The 26,841-nt window shown below is 37.0% G+C and overlaps 1 protein-coding gene across 2 annotated transcripts; it reads right to left on the bottom strand.

Annotated features, from left to right (window-relative positions):
• Positions 1-1,374: 1,374 nt before the first annotated feature.
• sft2d1 (SFT2 domain containing 1) lies at positions 1,375-26,670 on the bottom strand. Of its 2 annotated transcripts, none has more exons than XM_082154562.1 (8): positions 26,600-26,670; positions 24,190-24,276; positions 22,290-22,375; positions 14,997-15,078; positions 13,084-13,119; positions 12,933-12,991; positions 8,378-8,407; positions 1,375-1,854 (listed from the first exon to the last, which is right to left on the bottom strand). In XM_082154562.1, the coding sequence occupies exons 1-8, from the start codon at positions 26,603-26,605 to the stop codon at positions 1,815-1,817; spliced, it is 426 nt and encodes a 141-aa protein (XP_082010688.1). In that variant the 5' UTR covers positions 26,606-26,670; the 3' UTR covers positions 1,375-1,814. The 2 variants fall into 2 exon arrangements, with proteins under 2 accessions (XP_082010688.1, XP_082010687.1); XM_082154561.1 differs by lacking the exon at positions 26,600-26,670 and adding an exon at positions 25,218-25,377.
• Between the last annotated feature and the right edge of the window lie 171 nt (positions 26,671-26,841).

Genomic DNA, 26,841 nt, shown 5'->3' with positions numbered 1-26,841 from the left:
ATCACAGAGATTACAGTGAAGAAAAAAATAAATATTTTATGCTAATGATAACTTTAAAATGATCCAAAGTGAAAACCGGGGGAAGATTCTATGCCTGTAATTAAACACTGTTAGTTATGCGACTGATGCTTCAAAGCATATACAGTCAAACCAAAAATTATTCAGACACCAGACATAATTTTTGATATTTTTCTACTAGAAGGTGCAGGACACTATCGTTCATTTATGTAAGTGAGGATAGCAAAATAAAGTAAACTGTGACATATTATACCCAAACATTCTTCATACAGTGGACTACCAGTAAAATGTATAAAAATTTGCTACCAAAAATTATCACACACTTTGACCTGACCATGTTATTAGTGTTTTTTCTTTAATTGCTAATGCAACCTTTTTACACCACAGACTGAACAAAATTAAGCATTGCTTTGTAATTGGTTGACCTAAATTGGTATTATCTAATTGTAGAGTTAAATTTAACAGCTGACAGATATTCAACCAAATTCATTTGTGAGAGTCTAACAGAAGAATGGCCAAAACAGTGAAATATCAACAGTTCTTGTCTTATTTTATTACCATTTTCTAAACTATAGCGTATAAACTGCGATAATGTGAGAAAAGTTCAAGGTGTCTGAATACATTTTGGTTTGACTGTAGCTTTATTTAAAGAGCATCTGTGATATAGAACGAAAAACGATCTTAATTTATTCCATTTCATGCTTAATGTCATCAGTTGAGTTTACAACCTGCTGTGCAGAATGTTCTGAGAGCTGATTTCATATATGCATCAGACATCCGTACACTATCAGATGAACAGCCGACATATTCTCACTGAATATGAAAGTGTTCTGACTGACTGTGTTTTGGAGTGTAAAGCATCTTCTCAGCCATAAGCTGGAGGATCCACCAACATCTGTACCCGGTATCTCACCACAGAGATGAACCGATCAGCATTGTGCGTAGAAGAGTGCTGTGGAGGAGGGATGCTCAAGAAAACAGAGCGCTCCCACAGTTGTCATGGAAACCGCATCAGTCTCCTTGCTTGTGCAGTCTAAAAACAGACCAGCCACTCTAGGTTATTAGGTCATGTTAAGAACATGTGACGCCTGGAGGTAAGGAACAAACCTGTTTCTGAGCATCCAAGAGACAATCATAAGGGTTTATTAAACAAAAAGCTATTGTTTTGTAGATTAAGCACACAAAAAGAAAGCGAGGTAGACTCTTGAGATCCAGTGTGGGGAGACAGCTGTCTCTGTTGCCCTGGGCTCAGACAACCATCATTATTCTGAACACATCAGTCAGAAGATTATAACACATGACACATTAACTCCCTGTGCAGGCAAATCAATTCCAAAACATCCAACGAACAAAGCATGAGTATTGTATTTATTTATTTGGTGTGCATGTGGCATCATACGAATAGGTTTTTTCTCTCTTTTTTTTTTGTTGTTAATAAATTTGGTAGAAAGGTATTTTTCTGTACAAAAGTTGAGCAGTAGTTGATTTCATTCATAAACATCACACGTAATAAAGCACTTCACTCCGTTTTAACTGGCAGTATATCATGTAATTATCCGCCACACACAAAATAAAAAATAACAAAAGCTTTAGAAAAACAACAAGGCTTGTAATAAATGCAAATATTACATATTCACTCTTAATATTACAAAATATTTTAAAAACTTATTAAGACAAAACATGAATGTTTTTAAGGTCTTGGAGAATAATGTGGCAGGTTCTGAAATGAAAGAGAAAAACAATTCATATTCATTGTTGCAACGCAGGACCTGTCTTCAGAAGGACTTCTGGACACTTCAGCTCAAACAGGAGGTGAAACACTTCAGAACAGCATCCCTGTGATAATGAAAAGACATTTGTTTATGGCTGACGGCTCAATAGAGTATTATATCTGGGTGGGGGCTCACAGCAAAATCCACAGAAACAGATGGATAATGAAAATACTATGATGAAAATCATACTTAATCCTAAATAAACCGATAGCTTGCTGTTAATGTGGTTTATTACCTCAACATTCAATTTAATTCTTTGTTCTAAAAAAGGCTTGTTTTTTTCCTTTGTTGTGACTGGGTGGAGCTCTTGCATATTTTATTATGTTTTGGTGGGAATACATTGCATGAAAAGAAGCGGATCAATCTCATTTTCCAGGTATGGAGTACGGTTTATAAATAAGGATGATTGTAATACACTTTTCAGGGTATTCATTTTCCTAAAGATCATTTTATTAGGCTAGTTTTGTCTAGCAACAACAACAACAACAACAACAACAAAAAAAGCTAAAATGTTTCATTCAGAGAGTATGATTCTCTGATATTTCACGTCTCAGATTAAAACTTCTGTTACAAGAAGTTGGTAAATTCAATTAATTTCAAACCTCCTAAAGACTGGCCCACACTAAAAGATTTTAAGGACCAGATTGACTAAACAGGGCAAAATTAGCGTGAGCGCAGATGGGAGTGGAAAGTTCTGTGCGTGATCTACTGACGTGACGACACATAAATTAAAGAACACAGACACAGCCGTTTCATTTCCAATATTGACCAACACAATTCTACCAGGAGCAGTGGAAAATTGGCGTCTGGTTTAAGCCATGCTTTTTCTAATGGCGCAAATCCTAGTAAATTGACTAGCGCAAACCTTAGTAAATCACCTTGCATGATTCAATTACTCTCCTCTCATAAATGTTGCGTCTGAAAGGGAAACTCCAACAAATGCATATGCAATAAGGTCAGCCGCAAAAATAACCCTGTCCACGGCTTTTTAGTGCACATTTTTCCACTGCGTGTCTTTAGTAAATCCTGACAGTAGTTTTTTTAACGCCAAAAGAGGGTTTGCGCTGGCGTAAACTGTTAGTAAATCTGGCCCTTAAAATCTTATCAGATTTTCAAAATGTAAGAGACCACAAACACGATGATAAAAAACAAACAAACATAGATTTAACAGTTTTGTTCTTAAAGAGTGGAGTGCCACAATGTGACCAAGACAACACAACACCAGCACAACACACACTAACAGATTCCAGTCACAAACAACCAGAGTCCTGCCTGGGAAATCTTGTAAATTGGGGGTGGTGGTGGCGCAATGGATAAGACACATGCCTTTGGTGTGAGAGACCCGGGTTCGAATCCACTGTGAGACACCAATGTGTCCCTGAGCAAGACACTTAACCCCTAGTTGCTCCAGAGGCGTGCGACCTCTGACATATATAGCAATTGTAAGTCGCTTTGGATAAAAGCGTCAGCTAAATGAATAAATGTAAAAATGTCAAATGGAAATGTAAATGGAAATGGAAATCTCTCGCGGTCAAACGTGACTTTAGAATAAACAAACATGGCAGACGACAGGCAAGAATAAATGGCGCTAACAGTGTTTGGACTGCTATTTAGAGAACATTTTCGGGGAAAAAAGCGGTTTGGATGAAGTCGTGTTATTTTTCCGTCAGCTCGTTTTCTGATTGGAAATTGTTTCGTTCCACATGAAAATCTACATAGTGTGGTTGCCTTAAGCCGGGCTCAGTACAGGAGTTTCAGGCCGATTAATGCCAGAAAACAATGTGTCCAGGGCATTGATCGGTTCCGTCGTTTGGCCCAGATTATCTGTTAATGTGAGGCGTTTACAGATCAAATCTTAAACCTCTCGATCTGCTTGTGGACACATCGGGGCCGCCCCGACAATAGGATTTTAAATTTGGGATGATTACGACTATGATTACAATGAGAGACAAGTCTACAAGGAGACGGAAATGGTGGAACTTTTGAAATGGAGACTGCGAAACAACAAGCAGTTGTACGGGTCCGGTGGACGACAGAGGAGGAGGAACGGCTGGTGGAAATGTGGAAACAACACGACTGCCTTTATAATGTCTCCTCATAATGTCTACAGCAAGTTGTCGCTAGTGTTCATTTTGTCAGCTATTTTTGCGTCTTAGTCCTGTGCCAAATGTACTTTTTTAGTTTTTATTATATTTAGTCAACCTTGCCCTGTTTTCATTGTCACGTTTTAGTCGACTAAAAGCCTAGGCATTTTAGTCTAGTTTTAGTCAATGAAAACATAGTCATATTTTTTTCATGCTGCATAATGGTTAAATTTATAATAGGCTAACGATTATTTTGCTTAAAATTATAAATCACAACAATTGTTGTCATTTGAGAAATTTATATTTGCATTTCATCAGAATTTTTGCACTTTCATAGAAGTAGAAATCTAGAGTGTCTCATATAGTCTCATTTCTCATAGAACTCATATGCATGGTTTATTTCACCTAATCTAGTTTCCTGTTTTTTTTTTTTTATAGGCTATTTGTCATAAATTAACCCATTCTCTACATTATGAAAACAAGACATTTCTCTCAAAAATTTAAACGGTGAAATTTCTCATAATTCCAAATTACATTAATTTTTTTTTTATTAAAACAACAACAACAACAACAACAAAAAGATTAAGAGCTGCGTAGGTGAATTTATTCATATAGTCGAGATTCATGTTTGGAATTATTACAGACGGTTTGATCGTAGAGATCGCTGAACTCCAGCTTAAATGTTTGTCTGTTTTTTTTTTTATTATGTTTTCAGATCATCCGCGCACCGCGCTTCTTCAGCAGTGTAGAGAGAGATTTGCCAGATTGCAAATATTAATTAAAACTTCAGATAGAAAATGTGTCCTTTTAACAGAAAAGCTCTGATTGGGGATTTATATTCTTGAAATCTGGCAACCACAAGCATGAAAGCTCGTGGCAGCTTGTTAAAGAGTCTGTAATACAAAAACAAAGAGAAGTTTTAGTCTACATTTTAGTCTCGTCTTTTATCGTCAATGATATTGCATGTTGATATAGTCACAATTATCGTTTAATGACGTTGGTGTCGTCTCGTCAGTCATGGAAGAAAAGGTTGTCAGTGAATATTTTTCGTCATGATTCCGTTAACAGAATTAACACTAGTTGCCGCGACACAGTATCCATTTTGTTTACATCCGCTTCCCCCTTGAGGTGCTAAATCTGGCATGATAATCTTAAGAAAATCTTGTAGTGTGTGATGAGCCACGATTATCAAATCTTGTACAGTGAAAGAAGAAAATCTGTGAAGATTCTCCTTATGTGTGTGATGTAACCAGATTTCACAGTCGGTTAAGATTTAATTTTTTTGCTGTATTTTATTTTTTAGAGTAATTACAATACTGGCAATTTGGTTGAAAATGCTGGTTCTCTCTGATTAGGAAAAAGAGCAATTAAATAGTAAATATTGAGATACTGAAAAAATTTGGATGAAAAATATTTGTATATATATCGCCCAGCCCTGATATGGAGCTAAAAGATGAGGTAACCATCACGGTCTCCAAGGCAACAGCAGAACAAGGTCACAGTGCCTTCCTTGCCTCAGCCTCCGCCTCTGTCACCCTCACCAAATGTGTTGCTATGCAGACTTTGTCATGCTCAAAATTCACAGGAAGTGGAGGAGGTGTGAAAGCAGTCAAGGTTAAAAGGAAGAGTATAGAATCAGAGAGAGACTGAAATAAGGAGACTGACGAACGTTGGCATTACACGCACCCACGCGGCGATCAGGAGAGTGTTTAGTGTGTAGCCTTAAAAGCACTGCACATACAGCACATAAATAAATGATGATTAACTCCCCCTGTTTTCTGATGAAATATCGGCGCAACGTATGCCCCAGCTTTCCAGCACAGCGGGTGGATTTCCGTCAAAAAAAAAGCTGAATAAGCCATAACTTGTGGGGGGGCTAACATTAAGGGCGAAAACAAAAGCAGAGACATTAAGGGATTATTATTAGCATATTATTTCCAAAAATACAAACAATTTATGTTTTTACTTGACACATAAGGAGATAACAGAGGAGGAGGGGTATCTTAGGGCTGGATCTCATTATTTGTCAGGTTTTTTGATAGTATTTGATAATATATTTATTTTTTTAAATGGGGGGAAACAACGTTTCAAGAGGCATCTATCTGCCAGGATTCTTTAGGTATTTATAATGCAAATTATAATACATGTAATATAATATAATACAATAATTGTAACCAAAGTTAAAATGCATTATAATATTTGCAGATTCTGAAATTGGTTGTTTGTCATGCGTTTTAATTCATTATACTTTCTAAAGGTGTGTTCAATGAATAGATAAGTATTATAATGTATTATAACTGTGGATACAATTATTCATGAGACCATACAATGCATTATAAGGTGCATTACAAGGCATAATTACTGCATTAAAAATACATAAAAAACATTAAATATATAAAAAATGCCACGCAGAGCATTTGAGGGATGTACGGTAAATCATATAATTATAGTTTTGAATTGATTGAAATAGACAGTCTGATTCAAGGAAATGAATCAAACCTACCTAATTTGTACTGTATATTAATTTTTTTGAAGAATGTTGGGATCCAAACTTCATTGACTTTCATTGTATGGAAAAAAGACGAAAGTCATACATGTTTGAAAAAACATGAGGGAAAACTACGTTTAAATCACTAATAAACCATCTTAACACTCGTATTCGAGAGACAAAAAAAAAAAAAAAAAAAAAAAACCTAATGACATGGTCTCTAGGAATCTTAATGCCTCAAAAAGTGCATTAAAATATTGGATTGTGGAAATGCATCAAGCTCATGAAAAAACATGTGCACAGCCCAATGTTCAAAACAGAGATCAGTGGGATAAACAGCTCATGACGTGGAGCCTGCTCATGCTAATCCAGTAAAAACAATGAAAAGAGCCCTAACACACAGTTTTAAGCCACTCAAAAACAGCATTACTGAGCTTGATGAAGGGTGCGGCTGTTTCTCTGAAAACAATAAACAATGAAACAATGGTGAGAGGGCCTTCTAAAGATGAACCAGCTACAGATACATGGAAAGATGAGTCAAGGGTTTGGTCTTAAAATGAAACGAAAGCAGCAGGTGGAATGCAGAGGAATTGTTTTCCTCTTTCAAGAGGTTCTTGAAGCAGGGAGGGTGTCAGGTTGTGTGTGTGTGTGTGTGGGGGGGGGGGGTGTCCTGGCTGTCAGAATACATCAGAAACACCTCTGGCTGGAGAGAAGGGGGGTTGTCGGGTTCAGCAAGGGATGCAAAGCGTTTTAACGATTCTTTTGTATTTGGAGATCCAATAATGCTCAAGATTCCAGCGAATTAGGCGACCGCACGCCCTAGAATGTATTGTGTGTGTCGTAAGTTGTTTACGTTGCCTTCTTGTTTATGATAGTTAGTTTTAGAGTGTTATCATAAGCTAGATTGCATTTTGCTGTGTTCATTTATTTTGCACCTCCCCCTTTTTAGGGTTTTCACTTAAATCTTCTGGATGCCTTTTTTGCCTAAAATGATTTATATAATTATATCTGTAAACAGAGTTTGATTCCAAAATAAAGAGTCTCTCATGTCGTTCAGTGTAACACAAAGAGAAATCCTGTAGAATGCTCATGCTGCTCTTTTCCATTGAACAAAAGCTTACAGTGCGCGTTATATTTCAAGCCTTTGAAAACAATATGCTAGCTTTTTGATGAACAGACCAAAATTCATTATGCACTGATACATTTCCTCTCCACTGAAGCTGGACTACTTTAACGGTCCATTTATGTTGCTTTTTTCTGCCCTTTTTGAAGTTTGAAACCCTATTTGCTTCAATGTATGGAAAAGAGCAGCTCAAACATTCTTCCAAGACATAGCACACTTTCACAAGCCTGTAGATTCTTTAATCAGTCTCAGTAAGTTGCCACACAAAAAAAAGCTTCAAACAAAGAAACAGAAGCAAAACGACTTTAAGGCATTAGATAAAGAACTTTATCAGGCTCAAGATGAAAAACAAGCAGCCATTTGCATGGTACTGGGAGAGCAATACGCTCCAGTAGGGGATTAGAGCCATATGGTGAAGGCCAACAGCCGAAAGTAAATAACAACATGTTTTCATTCAGGGAATTCAGCTCCCCATGTATACACAACCCAATCCCACCCAACAAACATGAACTGAGAGAGAGAGGGTGTCACAGTCTGACATGCTGCCATTTGAAGACAAACTTCTGACTTCCACTGAAGTTAACTGGGATTTAAACTGGCATTTGAGCTAATCTAGTTGATTAGCTGATTTACGGTTAACTTCAGTATTGCACATCACAAGTAAAGCCTAGGTTATACTAGGTTTAACTAGATGCTTCTGTGCAACTTTTTTACCAGTGGATGAGCCATGTTTGCTACAGTATGCTACAGTCTAATCAGATTTCAGTGTAGAACATATATATTCTATAAAATAATAAAACAATCAGTCAATTTTATTAAAGATTTTAGATCAAATGTAGGTGAAATTGGAAGTAAATATGAAACATTAAGATGTGAGGAGGTATTTACTTACCGTGCAAATGGAATGTAGGAGATACTGTACCTAAAAAAACATACACACACACACACACACACACAAAAATGCAGTGTTAATACCTAATGTCCCATTAAAGGCTTAGAATAGATTCATAAACAAAACGATCTGAAAATAAGAGTAAATCCATAAGTACGTCAGTTACAGCTTGCTTTTAAAGTAATGAAATGATGTAACAGTAGATGGCTTACATTGAGCTCATTAAAGTGTTTTTGAAAGAAGACACTTACACTCACAAATGCTGCATTTATTTGACCAAAAATACAGTAAAAACATTATTATTGTGAAATATTTTTACAATTAAAAATACCCATTTTCTATTTGATTTAGCAGCTGGACCAATCAGAAACACAATACATTTTTTATATTTAATAAATAATTCAACAGACCAATAACCCAACAACAAAACTAAGAGCCAAGATGCTCCTGAACACTAAATGTTTCTCTTATTTTTGATCTCCCCCATTCATTTTTAATGAATGGTCATTTTTGACCAATATAAGCTCAGCCAATGAGGACCAATGAGGCCCACAATCAGTTTAAAAATTAAATACGAAACCTGTCCTAATAAAAAAAATAAAAAAACAAGACAAAAAGGCTGAATACAATAATTGGTGATAATATAGCATAATGAGAGATTTATAAGCATTTTTTTTGTAGGCTGGTCATTTTTGACAAATAACTCAAGTGTGACTTTGTGCCATTTTGATAAAAAAGCATTTTAAAACAAACTAAAACTAAAAAAATACCCCTCACACACATTTTTTTTTTGGTAAAAAATACCAAAATTCTCAACAAAAAAAAGTGGTTAAGCCTTGGTTACGTAGGTATACCCTGGGTGAGTAAAGTCAGTAAGATTTAGTCCAATATAATTACGTTAACAAGCATTTTCGGGAAAAAGGAAATCCTCCCCAGGTAAAAATAACCCAAACACAACATAAGGGTTAAATCATTTATTTTTATTTTTTATTAACGAGTTTTGATTCTGCGGTCACTACCTGCAAAACAAAGTCCCTTGAATGATGTGATCAGCTACATTCTCTGTGTTGTACTGTACCTAATGAACAGGTTAACTGATTGAATATTAATTCTGCTACATCAAGTTAATTTTATTAACTGATCCAAATATGTATCATGAATTATAACAAATTATAATTAATTATTCAAATTTCATTGAGCTAATTTGCTACATTGAATATATTTTGAAATGTAATTTATTCTTGTAAAGGGAAAGCTGAATTCTCAGCATCATTACTCCAGACTTCAGTGTCACATGATCCATCAGAAATCATTCTAATATGCTGATTTCAAGCTCAAGAAAAACTTTCTTATTATTATTATAATCAATGTTAAGAACATTTGTGCTGCTTATTTAAATGTTTAAATGAAAATGTGATACATTTTTCAGGATTCTTTGATGAAGAGAGTTTAAAAGAAAAGCATGTATTATTCATTTCTTTTAAAAAACACGTGCACACGCGTGAATGCAGTTTAGACTGTATAATATTAAAATACAAAGGACACCGTATACAGTCTGCTGTATGCTTAGCCTAATGTTTCAACCGATTATTAAAACAATGATTAGGGATTTGTAACACATAACTGACTTCAAATGAAATGCTAATGTGCTGACAGCTTCTCAGACATGTCTAGCATGAAGGAATCTTTCTTTCCTATTTCTCAGTATCCTCTGACCTCATACATGTGGTTCAAGAGGTTGCCAGAGTGATCACTGTCAGAGGAAGGCTGTGTCAGTGTGAAAGAAGAGAATGTCCTCACAGTGAAACTGACGGTAATTACATGGCTAATAAAACCTGCCCTATTGACGCGTGCAAAACTGGACAAACACACACACACACACAAACACACAAACAGTGTTCCCTCTATCAAACCAGTAGCCTATTGCTGTGTAAATGCTTATATCATGGTTCCCACACCTTGGTTAACTTCAAATTCAAGAACCTTTCAAGGACTTTCCAGGTCCAATACACTCAACTTCAAGGACTTAATGTGGGGACACATATGTGGTGTTCAACAACAAACGTTGAGGTTCCATCGTAGTAGTTTTGTGCGCGCGTGAACGTCATGGCGACGTACAACACAAAGTACCTCACGCGAGAAACACTTACCGTAACGCGTAAATGCGCGTAACTAACGTAAATCAAGCAAGCTAGTATTCATACGCCACGAAGTGTTGGCGAAATAACACATTAGCGGACCGGAGGGAATAATATGGAATTGTTTCCCAGAAAACTTCTTGCACAAAATAAATTCAAGCACTGTCAAGGACCTGTATCTATGTGTGTTTATTTTCCAAAACTTTCCAAGACCTTGACATTTTTTTTTTCGATTCACAAACTTTCCAGGATTTCAAGGACCCATGGGAGCCCTGTTATATATATATATATATGCTTCAATGTCCTAGGCCTTTTTAAACTTTTCTTAAACTTTCATGCAAAGCTTTGTCAAATCAACATTTAGTTTGTTTTGAAGAACTTGTCTAGATCTAACTGAGAGAAACCATGTGTGTGATGCATATAAAGTTAGACGTTTGGGTTTAATGTAGCAAATGAAAATCCCATTCTTTTCTTGTCGCGTGGAGTTTGCAGCAGAGTCGTGAAGCATTGAGCCCCGTCCACCTGCTTCCGCACCTGTACACTGCTCAAGGTCAAGACACGCTTAGAGGATCAGATTATTTCTGCTTCCCAGTTCCACTTAGCTGCTTTAGTGGCATGGGAATACTGCCCATCTGCCCATCTCTACCTTATATTCTTGGCAGCGAATAGCCTTTAAACTTAAAGGTGTCAAAGAGTCAAAGATGAGTGGGTTGTGATGTCACTACATTGACATGGCTCATGAATATTAATTAGCTTGTGCTGCACGCGATCAGGAATTTTGCGTATGAGGGTAAAAGATTTACACACGCAGATTTCACAACAGGTTCAATTTGGTCACACGTATATGCCGCGTTGCCCAACAGAAAACTGGTGCCTTAGCATACACCACAAATAATTATAAAATGCTTGCATTCTTTAGTTTGTTTCTTGGAAAATGGTGTTCATAAAGACTAAAGTAAACACATTTTGTAATCACACCAACAATCTACCTATATAATCACTCGTCTCATTTGTCACATCACTCACCCTGATGGGTCTATTTTTGGCCCATTTTCTCACCTTGCCAAGTACTCAACCCCCTGCCTCTAAATCTGCTGCCAGACATTGATGACAAACGGCACACATGGTTTAATGAACAGGTAATCAGCCTACACTAGTTGAGATGTATTTGAGGTGCCCAGGGCACAGCACTACCAAAAGTGCTCAGCTCAGGTTTTTAGCTATAGGGATTTAGCACTTTTGCCTAGTAGTTTTCCAGATTCCAGGCACATTCATGACACACATGTACATGTAACACAACCATACAGTCACACAAATATCATGAGAAACTTTATCTTGAGATGAAAGGTTAGCAGGCTGGGCTTGTGGATGTTCATGAGGGAAGTACTATATGACATTCAGATTCCAATCAGACTGAAATGTGTTTTTTTGTCTCTCCTACCTTTAATGTGCAGAATCAATTATAATTAAAACCACTATATTAAAATGTATTATTTCATAGGCTTACTTCTGAAAGAGTGTATGCTTTAAAAATGGTTTTCTGTTTGTAAGATCCATCTGACATGTTTATGTCTTCAACAACTTGTTTTGGGGTGGGATCTCTAATTATTGAGGAAATTACTACTTTTAACAATGAAAATCCATCCATCCATCATTTCATACATAAAGGGATAGGCCTAGTTCACCCAACAATGAAAATTCTGTCATCATTTACTCACCCTCTTGTTGTTCCAAACCTGTATGAGTTTCATTCTTCTGTTGAACACAAAATAAGAGACTTTGAAGAATGTTGGTAATCAAACAGTTGATGGTAGCTATTGACCGTCAACTGTCTGGTAATTAACATTGTTCAAAATATCTTCTTTTTAGTTCAAAAAAGAAATGAACTCATACATGCAGGAAGAGTAAATGATGAAAGAATTTTAGAGAATTTTTGGGTGAACTAACTCTTTAATGCTTTATCACATTAAAAACTCAATGTTTATTTTATTTTGTTACTTTTAAAGGCCAATTCACACTGTACCGACAGATGCAGACCAGTAGCAGCAGACTTTGTCAAGTTTTGTTGGATCAGTGTTGTCCCTGTTGGCATTGGTCGCCGCTTGTTTTTGCCGATTTAACATGTTGAGTCATGGAATATTTGAGAAGTGATGTCCTGTAATCTGATGATTGTCCACATTGGTGCAGTGTGAATTGGACTTTAAGGTTTTATCAAGACAACATTCCAATTTGGTCTCGGAAAACTTTCAGTTTCACTGATAGCACACAAAAAAAAAGTTTTTGAAGAAAACACAAATCTGAAGTCTCTGACAAAAAAAAAAAAAAGAGAGAGAGAAATAAAAAGAGTTTATGATATTTGTTTCAAACAATAATCATTTTATTATTTGAAACAAACGTTTTTTAAAGGATTCACCTACCATGTCATGGCCAAGAATTGCAAAACGCAGAAAATGATCGCCAGACCCTTTTTGTGCCACTGTAGGGAGAAAAAAATTTGAGTAATGACCATTTTCTCAAGTGAATAGCACACTAATGATCAGCAATAAACCTCTTTTGAATGAAGCTTACCCAAAACACTGCGCATAATGTCAACACAAGGAATAACTGGGGGAAGAGCAAACACAAGGTAAGAGACTGTGATAAAATACCCATGAGGCATAGCAAAAATAATTTTAATATATATATATATATACATACACTTGCATTACATGTGGAAACAATGACCTATTAAAGGGCACCTATTATGCAAAATTCACTTTTACATGGCGTTTGAACATAAATGTGTGTGTACAAATGTATCAACAGTTAGTGATCCAGCTTACAGTCTCCGGTGCGACAGGCCTAATGTTACTGATCACGGCAGAAATTAAAGTGAGAGCGCGCACTTCATGACAGCTCATTGAGTCGTTTTACAGATATAAAGTTTACCAGTTTATTAAGCACCCACTGAAAAGGTGAACTGTATATTTGTTTACGGTTTTATGTACTTCTCTGTGTATGTTGATGATAATGAAAGAGAGAGAGAGAGAGAGAGAGAGAGAGAGAGAGAGAGAGAGAGAGAGAGAGAGAGAGAGAGAGAGTTTATGGATAAGACTTCAATGCGCACTTCTTATACTGTGTTTATTCAGCTCTTACAGTGATTATCTGGAATAAAACTAATGCTTCATCTTTTGTGTGATGTACAATAAACTTCATTAAACTCATCAGTAGTATATTTTTGGCCATCATTAGGACGTGGTCCTCAACAACAGGCTAATAGTGGATAAAAACAAGATGAAAAATAAGTTATAACTGTAATTAAACTAGACTATATCTGTTCTATCTCCATACAGCATATATTATCTGGGCATGTAGGCATTACTGTCCAACTCCGGGTCGAAATGAACACCGCTACTGAGAGTTTCTGTTTTGATATTATCATTCTGTGAGATGAGATTGTCCTGGCTCTGAGCGTGAGCTTGTGAGGCTAGCTCATTTGCATTTAAAGGGATACACACTAAAACGGTGCGTTTTTCTGAGCCCCCAAAAAGTGACAATTTAAACATGCTGTAAAAAATTATCTGTGGGGTATTTTGAGCTAAAACTTCACATACACACTCTGGGGACATCAGATACTTATTTTACATCTTGTGAAAAGGGGCATAATAGGTGCCTTTTAACAGCTGAAGAGGTAAACAATATAGGAATAACCCAGATAATATTATATTTGTGAAATGAGTCAAATATATATTATTCTCTTCATAGTTGGCGGTAATTCAGAGTAATTAAATAGCTAGTGAAGCACTTCATATTTTAAATCTATAATGAGAATTACAATAATAACAAAAAAAACATTTTAAGAAGGTCTAAGACTCCACACAGTGCCATCATACTTCAGCACAGAAATATGTAACAATCATTTGATAGTCTGGTTACAACAGCTTTATATTGTGCTGTGCTTGAGTGAGTGACTGAGTGTGAACAGATTCAGACCAAATCAGATTATAACGGAAAGTGATTTTCTACAGCAGTCCTTTGAATCTCTTAATGCCTTGTAGTCCCCTTAAGACCATCCAGATTTGTGACTGTCAAAGGCTGAAGCATTCCTTTAGCACTGCTAACCTGCATGTGCATATCTGTAATGTCCCAAGCAAGCCGTTTCCTATGTATGCTTGTTTCATATCTCTTGTCTTATGTATATGCCTGACGCAATCAATCATACAGTTTAACACTCATTATATAAAAATATTTAAATCACCTTTTTTTTTTTTTATGTTTCATTTGAAAAGTGTGCTTGTGCGATTTTTTCTTAAACCCATTTCACTTGGTTTGACACTTTGTTATCTAATACAATGACAAGGTAAAAAGAACATGAGGAGAATATCTAATAAGGATGAGTCAACTGTTCAGCTAGAAGGTTAAATTTGCCTTTCCAAAATGTATTTTCTCATTATCTCTCCAGTGCTGACGCAGTGTGGTGTGTGCCAGAGGCTCTTTCTTACCAGCATCATAATGGTGGCTATAAGCCTGGTGGGCTCAAACATACGCTTCAGCTGTTTAAGTGGACCCATCAGAAAACAGGTGCTGTGGAAAAACAGTGACACAGAATGAGTTTAATTCACAAGAGGGCACATGTATCCATCACTCACAGTAACACTAAAAGTGCATTAATAACTTACAAAAGCAAAATAATTTGTTGAGTTTCTTGATATTTATACATTTCCTCCAAAACGACATAAATGTGTAATTTTAACATTACTTTGATCAAACAATTTCTATAGCCAATGTTTAATTTCATTTTTGTTCTACTTTTCTAGATACCGACTGCTTACTACACAATAATGACTGTTCTGTCTGTCTATGCTATTGTGTATCACACTGAGCTTTTTAGATACAGATTTCAACAGTAGTAAAAAGTTTAGTGGGAAAAGTCCAACCCAGGCTCACTGGAAAAACATGTCTGTGGCGGCATTTCTGCAAAATGATAATATGTTGCGTCATGCACGTTTCGCGTGCAATACTTTCAAAGTTAACTTTTAACTGCGCAAAAAAAACAAAACAGTTTTATCCGAAACAGATGAAAATGAATCCGATAAAATGTTTTAATACGTTGGTCGTATAACGGCAGCAGTTATGAATTGAAATGTCTGGTGAGTGGCGCTAAAAGGTTAATGCTCTATCACGTTTGAAAATAAAGTCCCACCTACACTAAACCCTACACATACCCAATAGTGTTAAAGGGTAACTCTCGCCAAAATTCAACCTAGGGTCTTTTTGTTAATCTAACCGAGACAAGCTTTTGTTTAAAAGCATAATTAGGATGGAAACGCCACTTTTAAGTTTGACCGTATTTTCGTTTTCGGTCAAATTGCCTTTTGAATGGGAGTGCTTGGGACACTACTATGATAGCATCAAAATCGCTATTTTTAAAACACTGAGAAGGCTCGACACAACATGAAACTTTGCTTGAAGTATCACCAGGGGCTCTACACATGAACTCGAGCATTGAGAACATTGTTTGTGTATACAGAGTTTACTAAAAAAAAGATTTTGAACAACTCATTGTTTGCGAAGTTTGCCTCGGGTAGATTAACAAAAAGACCCTAGGTTGCATTTTGGCGAGAGTTACCCTTTAATAAAAGCAAATGTAGCATAAAAACACATTTTGACAAAAATTTTACTTTACAACTCGAAGACATTTTAGACGCGATTAAAACATGTAAAGGATGCATAATCTAATGTCTAGAAAATGTAACAGGCAAATTTAAGACACATTAGAATCATTGTGATATTCATGTTGCTTAATTTTAATACCACAAGCAAAATTACCCAGCCCTTGGTTTTTAGCCATTACAAAAAATTTAATCTCCTGACCTTAGAAAAGCAAAATCTTATTGATATTCATTTGAGTGACAGGAAGACACCAACTGCACAAATTAGCATAATTCCTAGATCCATACAGCCCTTTTATTAATTTATGGTGCAAGACATCAGCCAAATCAGTTAGCATTGCAATGACGCAGAAGGGGGGTGCAGACTCACTGAGAGTAGATGGACTGTGCTCAGGTCTCAGGGGGCTGAACCCATCTACCCTGCATTACTCAAGCAACCTTAACCAGGACACTCATTAGATCACAGAAACACTAATGCATGAGCCAGCCATGATGTCATCCTCTCTCCTATGAGAACGGGCATCTAGGGCAGCCATAATCTGACATTTTCTAACGTTCTGAAGAAAGAAACAGGACTTGCTCACTTGCTTCTCCTTTAATCTACAGTATGAGTTACTTCAAGCTAAAAGCAAACAATGAAAAGACTCATATGATAAGATTCAAATGATCATCTAAACTTGTCAAAACATGCCCAGGTAATATTTCAAAAGTAATAACAACAAACTTTAATTCAGATCAACAGGTCTTTTGGATGTAAATGCAGAGCTGTAAATAAATATCATGATCTGAATCATCTTCTCAGTCTGGGTCACAGCCTTTAAATGAGGTTTCCTGATGCTACCAGTTAATGTCATCCCTGTAGGTTTCCAAACCACTACCATGACCAGAACCAATGTTGTGTGTATTTAAAGCAGGTAACCCAGACAGCATGACCTGTCACACTAAAGACTTAACCTCTGTAGCTCTGTCAGGACAAATCTCTGAATAAAGACAGAGTCTGGTTACTAATCAAACTAGACTGGATTTTAACTTAAGTGGCCGAATGGCTCAGTTTAATGATTTCTTACAGAGTTAAGACCTTCAAAGTAAAAAGCAATCTTCGGATATGCAGAGGTGCAGTATGGGAGAATGCCAGGGGAATTCTTCTGGGTCATTTTTACATCTCAATGCCCTGGTTACTAACTGGGTCTCTTCCTTCTTCCTTCATCATGATTGGAAATAGCTGACCGCAAGAGTTCTGTGATACACCAATGTCATGCTTTTCTGGAATTTTAGCTACATTATTCACATCTTACACCCAGAACATTCCAGTATTTCACCCTAAACTCAAAAACAAAACAAAAACAAAAAAAGAGAGAGGGGAAAAAAAAGAAAGAAATTAAATGTACGCTTAAACTTTTTTTCTTCAAAATTAACAATTTAAATGAGTCAATACATCAATCTTTCTTCCAACACGCGTTTCTGCTTTACTCTGATACACTATGGTAAGCCTAATATTAGCACTTATATTTTAGACCACGCAGAATGGTTTTCATGGGAAATTGCGTACTTGTCACTCGCCAGTGCGTGACTTATCATATATGTAAATAGAGAAAAATTGCTCCGGCTACTTTGACACGTGTATGGTGTGGGAGTGACAGGGTATAAAAACAAGCAAAAAAAAAAAAAAAAGTTTACTCTGAGCAGAATCAGTATTTTAACGTTTCTATTCATGTGTTCCTTCTGTAACATTATAGTTTGATTTGAAAAAAATACTGGCAAAAACCTCATTCAGGCTCCACCTGCCTCAGGGAATGAAGTCCTGCACACATTTTGGAGACTGTCTCTAGCTGTTTGCAGTGCAAGGGTAAATAAAAAACTAGCTCTTTGAATAAGTACAGTGTTTTATTTATTCAAACACAATGTGTGTAAAGGCAATTTTTGTATGTATTTGAGGAGCTGAGTAGCGTGTCTTAGTCTGGTATTTGCCATCTAGTCATAGCCACATACAGCATGTGCGTAACACTTTGTCTTTTTTAACACAAGTTTTTTGACAAAGTAAAAACTGAGCGGCCACATATCTACAATAACATTTGTAACATGTAAGTTGATAAAACTTAATGTGATGCACTTACAGCCTCAGATGCGACCATTCTACTGACAAAAGACAATTAACAATATAACACACGTAAGTGTCTGACCATACATAGCCACACTACTAACTTTGACTCAATCATAATTTTTTTTTAATTTTTTTAATTTATTTCCTAAATAGGAGCGTTTCTTTAATAACCTGCAATTTTCGCTGGTTTCAAAACACACCACGCTGGATATAACCTGCCATGGTAACATATCCTCGGATAAACTCCTGCGATCCAACAGCTAATGCCAGCACAATGCCTTGCAACTTACATAGGATGATTTGACAGCTAACTGAGGGCATTTCACTCACATTGGATGCGCCAACGTCACATTTACATAGGCCATAGTGTTTGAATTCATGATTGGTTGACTGCCAAATTAAAATCTTAAAGAGAACAATAAAATAACATTATTAACCGGTTAATGGTAATTTCAAATAAGCGTTTCTGTTCAGAATGTTTAAACTTGATTTCGTTTTTGTTCCTGTTAAAATTTCGTCTGTTTCCGGTTTTTGTTTTCATTCCTTGAACCGGTTCAGAGCCCTGAGGAGAGGCATAGGTTGGTCGTCACAACAAGCGAGAAAGGTTGACGTGGAGCACACTAAATCCCAAACCTCCGGGAAATCACCCGTTTTAAAAAAACGCAGGAGAGGAGAGTCTGCTGGCAAAAAGAGACTGCGACAGAGCTTGTAATAAAACGGGAATAAACATTGGCTTGGCTTTCAGAGATGGCAAGAACTGAGGGATCTGAAATGTTGTAAAAGCGACGCGGAGATGGCGTTTATTACTAAACAGGCGAGTAAGTAGTAAATTGCCATATGTGGCTCTCTAACAGATTTGATTGCAAAGCATTATCTATTGCAAAGTGTCGTTTTATTATGGGTTGTTGTAGAGCTGTGTTGGAATTTATTTTAAAGGAAGTACCATGTCTATTAATGGGTAAAGCTACAGTAAAGTCTTCAGCTAGTCAGCTTGAGATCCTTTCCTTCTAAACTGGTTATTTCTCTTTAGCCTAGTAATGAATGTTTTATGAGCAGTAGGATAATCTCTCTAATGTTTTTTTTTTTTGGATAAAGAGCCATATTCATCCGCAGTCAAGCAGAGCCGAATCATAACCAAAACAATGTTCTTCTGAACATGCAGAGAAAATTCAACCTTTCCACTTAAAATATTGCACTAATTCCAGACACTGTTCAGCCTGCTGGTGACTTCAGAGAACCAGACAGACCTGTTTCAGTCTTTGGGAAGAGAACATCTTGCCACATGGCAACTTAACAACATTGTAAGAGGAGGAGAACAAACTTCTAAGCCCTACTGAAAAGACAATGCATGTCAATGGGAGCCAAAGAAAAAATTTGAAGGGAAGTTACAAGTGTCTGACAACTTAAAAAAAAAAAGTGTTGAAACCATACCAAATGCACTCTTTTACAGGACTAAGGCTATGTTCACACTTAGCGTCTTTTTTCAAACTGCCAGCGTCTGTTCTACATTATAACCCTATGGAGTAAACCGTTTTTTCAAAAAAGTCCTGAGCGCTTTTTTAGACGCCACCGCCGGCGTCTTTTTCTGCAGCTCAGAGCGTCTTTTTAAGTTGAAAAAAGTTCAACTTTTCTGAAAAGAACGCCCTACGTCAAGCGCCTTTTTGACAGCTGACCAATGACAAGCGAGTAGCGAGACCTGTCGTTTCCATAACAACAAGAACAACTGTCTGTCGTGCACCCACAAACGTCTTTGTGAACCGACATTCTCCTCCCCGGTAACTTCAAAAGCCAACGCAAGAGCCAACTTTCTCTTTCTCGACATTTTTTTTGCATCACACAGCACTAGGCTACTGTTGCAGCTCTTGTTATAGCAACAAAAGACGCGCTCGGCTGCTATTTTATTTGTAACCGAACGCTGCCAGCGTTTTTTTTTTGCTAAAAAAACGCCGTTGTCAACTTTTTCTTGTCAAAAAAGACGCTAAGTGTGAACATGTTCACACTTAGCGTCTTTTTTGACAAGAAAAAGTTGACAACGGCGTTTTTTTAGCAAAAAAAAAACGCTGGCAGCGTTCGGTTACAAATAGCAGCCGAGCGCGTCTTTTGTGGCTGGCGCATATACTGACGCGTCTTGACCATGCGTCAACATACGACGAAAAGGGTACCCCCATAACGTCCATATGTGACGATTCGGGTTATGGGTAGGTTTAGGTGTGCGTTAGGGTACCGCTAGGAGGCGCTGCTGGTGCGCTTCTGTCTGCGTCTCATATTGACGTTAAAGGGGTACCCTTTTCGTCGTATGTTGACGCATGGTCAAGACGCGTCAGTATATGACGTTTTGGGGTGAGACCGGGCTGCTATAACAAGAGCTGCAACAGTAGCCTAGTGCTGTGTGATGCAAAAAATGTCGAGAAAGAGAAAGTTGGCTCTTGCGTTGGCTTTTGAAGTTACCGGGGAGGAGAATGTCGGTTCACAAAGACGTTTGTGGGTGCACGACAGACAGTTGTTCTTGTTGTTATGGAAACGACAGGTCTCGCTACTCGCTTGTCATTGGTCAGCTGTCAAAAAGGCGCTTGACGTAGGGCGTTCTTTTCAGAAAAGTTGAACTTTTTTCAACTTAAAAAGACGCTCTGAGCTGCAGAAAAAGACGCCGGCGGTGGCGTCTAAAAAAGCGCTCAGGACTTTTTTGAAAAAACGGTTTACTCCATAGGGTTATAATGTAGAACAGACGCTGGCAGTTTGAAAAAAGACGCTAAGTGTGAACATAGCCTAATCCTCTCAGCCTCTTTATGCAATCATGCCTCCCACTGATATGTAACAGAGACATGGACTGATTCCTGAAGTCCAGGTTCATTTTAGGACAACTGTCGCTACTTTGGGTCAGTGGCAGTTGATGACTTGGTCTTCTGCTAACAGAATATGAAGAAAAAACAAAACAAAAAAAACGGGGCAGCTTCTATATCTGATCTAAGCAACGCAAGCAATCGCTAACAGATCATGCATAATTCACTTTTCACAAACAGGATAGAACATAGAGCCAAAAAAGGCTGTGAAAGTCGGTGCCGAAACTTCAGGAAATAACAAATGAGCTGTTACTTTCAAAATAATTTTGGTAACACTTTACAACAAGGTTCCATTAGTTAATGTTAGTAAATGCATTGAGTTTGAAATATGAAATTAACTGTTCACTGTAAGTTCATGTCAGATTGGGCTCATTAAATAATAAATGAACAGATACAACATTTGATTTTAATAATGTATAAATGTTGAGATTAGCATGAACTAAGATTAATAAATGTTTTAGAAGTATTTTTCATTGTTGGTTCATGTTAACAAATAGAAATGTGAAGTATTGCCATCATTTTATGAGGTTGGCAATTTATTGATTTTTATTTATTTATTTTACAAAAATTGAGGCCTGTCTAAACACAGTTAAAAATCAGGATTAGAGTATCTCACTACTAACAGCAAAGTCATGGGTTTGATTATGAATTGGTAAAAATGTATAATTTGAATGCAGTCTAAGTCACTTTGGATAAAAGTATCTGCTAAATGCATAGGGTTGAGAGACTACTGCAACTTCTGTTTCATGCTGACTTTAATTTCTTCATGCCTTCATCGCATTCAGCATATTAGAGCTGGGCAATAATACAGTTTAGATTTTGCAACAATAAAGCAATCAAGCATTTTATAGATGTGCTATATAGTATGTATTGCCCTACAAAAGTATACTGCATGTATGCAATACTATCCAATTTTATATAAAGAGCTTTGCGATAAGTAACAGTTTGCAGTGAAATAAAAAAATCAGGCAGTTAAGACTTGCTATACGGCAGATATCGCTTTACATGAGTGTACTTTATGCATGCGGAAAAAAGGGTAACAGGACTTTGTGTCTATTACCTGCTCCATTTGTAGAACTTAATATGCAGTAAATCACACCCAGAATATAATGACACCAAATCAACATCTAAGAGACAGTGTCACCGTATGCATGTCCTATACGCAGCCATAATTACACTTACCTTGAAATCGCTGCAACATTTCCCAGGGTGTAGAATACAGCAAACAGGTTAAGGCCAGCTTTAGGCAAGAAAAGGAGTGCAGTTCCCTGTTTCAGAAGATGTAATGTGGCTTGTCAGTCCATTTCCAAACATTTCAATCAAACAAAATGTCTTGTCTGTTATAAAATAAAATCACTCTGATGTACAAACTCTCAAATTCAGAGTTTGTATATGAACACATTAACCAGTTGTGCCACCTAGTGGTGTTACAATGCTTTGGCATAGAGCACTACATAAAAATACAGAGTGGGCCCAAAAAGTGTTAGGACACTTAATTACCATTAAAACTGTATGAATGTTGTTGCATCAGATAACAAAATATCACACAAAGTGGCATGCTAAATGATTCTTGAGCTTTTATTAGAAGTAACTTGTTGTCCATGTAGTCAGGTGTCAAGGATTTTTAGTGGATTTATGATTCATACAGCTTGGTATATTGTACAGCAGTCTACTTGTAGTTTATGGTCGCTGCTGTAGGTGTTATCAGTAAAAGTGTTATCACTCTACTGTGGCCAGACCACATACAAACTGAAAGTAGGAACAGGGTGGTGTCATTAGGGCGCCCAGTTCACCCATTTGTGATCATGTTTTTACATGTGTTGCATTGCATGAAATTCAAGAACCAATGGTGTTTTGCTGTCAGTTACCTTTTTAGCGTGTGTGTGAGAAACCAAAATCTAAGTAGTTATTCAAATTATTCAAACTTCTCAAATATTATTAATGATCAGGTATTTACAAACTTGCCATAAAACTCGCCTTAAACTCAAGCATGAATGAGATTTGATGGGAAGATTAGCTTTTAGTCAGGCTTCAGAAAACCATATAATAGAAATATAGTGGACATGTCTTTATAGACTACTTTTAATGGTGTGTGTTTGTTTTTTTCTTTTTGGAGCTTGGCAGTACAAATAATAACCATCCAATTTTGTTGTTTGGAAAAGAAGAAAATAAATTGGGGTTGAAAAGCCATGAGGGTGAGAAAATGAATTTCATTAGGGTGAACTATTCTTCAAAAGGGACATATCATGAAAATCTGACTTTTTCCATGTTTAAGTGCTATAATAGGGTCCCCTGTGCATCTACCAACCCTGAAAATGTGAAAAGTGACAACCCAGTAACTTTGTTTTGGTAAGCCTTTCTCTGCAAGCGTGTCAAAAAATAAGCCAATCAGATTTCGCTCCCCTTCTGATGTAGGAAGGGGATCTTATTATAAAACAAAAAAATGTCACAGCTGTCTTATAAAGACCTCAGTGAACTGTGTCAAATTGTGTACAACTTAAACATGACGGTACATGCAAGTCTATGAGATTAATCAATGTAACTCCACAACTACAACATCCATGTATGTATCCACCAACTATTCAGAAACATCCAGGTGCGTCTAAAAGTTGCAACCTCTTGAGTCTCTCCATAAGGCTGCACTCCACTACGGGTTATTTCTGAGATTTTGGATGAGTGAGATTATTTGCATGTTTTGTTATTGTATCCGAAACTCGTGTAAAGTATTGTCCCACTTCTGAACGGGACGGGACAGGACAGCTCATTTGCATTTAAAGGGACACACAAAAACTGCGTGTTTTTGTTTTACACCCAAAAAGGATGCAACTTTGACAAGCTATAATAAATGATCTGGGGGGTATTTTGAGGTGAAATTTCACAGACACATTCTGGGGACACCATAGATTTATATTACATCTTGTGAAAAGGGGCATAATATGTCACCTTTAAAGACTAAAGTAACAACAAATGACCATGGGTCTTGGAAATCAACTATGCCAATATGAAAGCATGACAGATGAAAGAACAAATTACTGGAGAGATAAAGACCTTAATGGGGAAATAATGAGAAAAATTTACTCACAAGTATTGAGCACAAGATCCCTGATGCGAAACAAATGACGAACCACTTCACCCGTGTGCTGAAACTGAGTGTTGTGCCGTCCAGGATCTACAGAGAAGAATCACAGGATGTCACATGGTTCATAATGCCCCTCCAACAAAGACCAAAAGATCATGCTTTTAGCATGCTGACTGCGTCTGATTCATTAAAATACCACTGACCCACAGGAAGAACAAGACACGAATAAAACATGCTATTGTTCTTGCTTTTCCATATAAATGGACACATGCATGCCATGTATCAAACTGATTAACAGGATTTACATAACTGAATAACTACAAATGTTTTCATAGTATGAAGTTTCATCATGGTTTCATCAATGAAAATGTGATTACTCATTATATGAACTCTTTTTAAGACACTACTGTATGTAAAACATACCTAGTTGCATTTAAAAGGACAAAACAACTATAAAGAGGGTTAGCAACTGTTTATAACCCAGTGTCAGATATTTCAGATTGGCTTGCAGTTGCAAGAATAAAACAACATCCGGAGGTCATGACCTTACCTCACATGATCCTTTCCCTCAGGAAGCATGTAAAACCAGCAGTGTTATATCATTATCACATAAACATTTGCAAACAAATAGTTGCAGCAGTAATGTTCAAAAAAGAGCAACATTACAATGTCATCACTGTATGTAACGTTAGACAAATACCCCTTACAAAACATTTACTCTGGTATTGATATGATTTGTTATAACAATAGCATGGTGATATCAAGTTGTTGTTGTTGTTTTTTTAACTCTGTAATGATGGTAATGCAATACTACCATATCGTATTCTTTGAAGGACACTAGAGTATCATGTTGTATGGATATGATAATCATTCACGTCTGCATCATAGTACTTACTTTCGTAAGAAAAGGTAAAAATACCAACGCTGTCAAGTTACAGTAACTTACTAGACAAACTCTGTGGGGCCTCTCGATTACAGACTACAAATAAACACACGTTTAACGTTAACTGTTAATGTTACTCTCCTAATACCTGAGCTGTAAGTCCCACTTCTTCATTCTCCTCTCGACCACTTAATACACGACGCAACTTGTCCATCGTTGCTCGTCAGGTGAAATATTGTTCAGTTGAAATTATCCAACACTTCCTCGAAGTTCAGCGTTGACACAAATCAGACGTTACTTTTCCCCACCCGTATTCCGTGAGCTCCGCCCTTCATCGCACTTCTGACTGATATGATTGGGCGTGCTATAATGAGTGACTTCTAAAACTACCCAACCGTAGACAGATTTGGAAGATCGATAGCCAATCCTGATACAGAAGGCGGGCACTGCAAAAATGTAGGTGGAACGTGCATGCGCAGATTTGATCATTCTCTCTATCGCTTTTTTTGACGGGTCCGACCGTGTGTTTTGGACAAGACAAGACGTGCTCGCGCAGTGGTCTCAAACTCAAGGGTTTAGTCCCAACCAACTCACCCGCTTGAAAGTTTCTAGTAATCCTCCTGAAGACCTTGATTAGCTGGATCAGGTGTTTAATTAGGCTTGGAGGGAGGGAGCTAAACCAAAAAAACTAAAACTTGGCTACGACTTTGGCTAAACTAACGTTATGCACTGACCCTCCAGGAACTGAGTTCGAAACCGCTGTATACATTTTAAAATCGAACAATTACTCAATTTAATTGCTTCCAATTTAGTACCGTTTGTTTTTTTACACAAGTCGTCAGGATGGAGAAAATAGGTATATGGTGTGTTTCTTTTTTTATTCTTTCACTTTAAAAAGCTCACGACACATTAAGGGAATCATTGGGAATCAGATATTTGCAAATGGACACACGACTTGAAAATATCCCTTCCACGACTATGTTATGAATATGTTTAATTCAGAACGACTGGTCAGTTGCACACAGTCTAGTCTAACCATATACATTTCAAGAAATGACACATTGGTCCACATTTGAGACCACATTCATGGTCCATGCCTAGATCACACAATAAAATTGACACCAGTTTGATCACATTTTTATGTATTTCCTTTCTTTAACCTTTTTTTTTTTTTTAGGCCTATGCAAGCCAACAAAAAAGTTATTATTTATTTCTTAATACATTTGCTGTTTAGTAGGCTAGGTATCATTAGTCACTGTCTCTACACCTGATGATCAGCATACACTGTGTAGTTTAGTTTAGCTAGTAGAACCAGTGCTGATGCACTGACATAAACCTGTTCCTGGGTTTTGTCAAAAAAAGAAAAAAAATTCTAAAGCTTCAGATTTCACATGTAAAAAATAAATCACATCAGCAAAATGTTTAGTGTTTGGCTGAAGGACCTCACAGACCAGAATGTGTTTCTCTGATTAAAAGGACGGTTCACCTAAAATTTAAATTAAAAATTCAATTCTGTCATCGTTTACTCACCCACATGTTGCTCCAAGTTTGCGTTTCTCAAAAGCATCAGCCAACTATGGTCGCAAGTTCCGTCGTTATCAGTATAGTTCAACGAGGCGGTGTTTCCAACGAAGTGTTGTTTGGAAGGACAAGTGTCGTTGGAAGGACAAGTCTAGACCTGTGGTTCGAGGCATAGTTTCATGTTGCATGACATGTGGGCTTAACAAGTCCTTATCTTGAGCCAAATAAGCAAGCTGACATTCAGGACAATC

This window comes from Leuciscus leuciscus (assembly GCF_965113295.1).
Source record: "Leuciscus leuciscus genome assembly, chromosome: 22".
In the NCBI taxonomy this organism is placed as follows: Eukaryota; Metazoa; Chordata; class Actinopteri; order Cypriniformes; family Leuciscidae; genus Leuciscus; species Leuciscus leuciscus.
This window is presented reverse-complemented; position numbering and strand designations above follow the sequence as displayed.

Excerpts from the sequence above, each read along its gene's own strand:
- sft2d1 (XM_082154561.1), bottom strand. The coding sequence starts at position 25,283 with ATGGACAAGTTGCGTCGTGTATTAAGTGGTCGAGAGGAGAATGAAGAA. Across the intron at positions 22,376-24,189 it reads GGATCTTGTGCTCAATACTT|GGAACTGCACTCCTTTTCTT; the intron begins GTGAGTAAATTT and ends CTTCTGAAACAG. Across the intron at positions 15,079-22,289 it reads AATGTTGCAGCGATTTCAAG|CACCTGTTTTCTGATGGGTC; the intron begins GTAAGTGTAATT and ends GTTTTTCCACAG.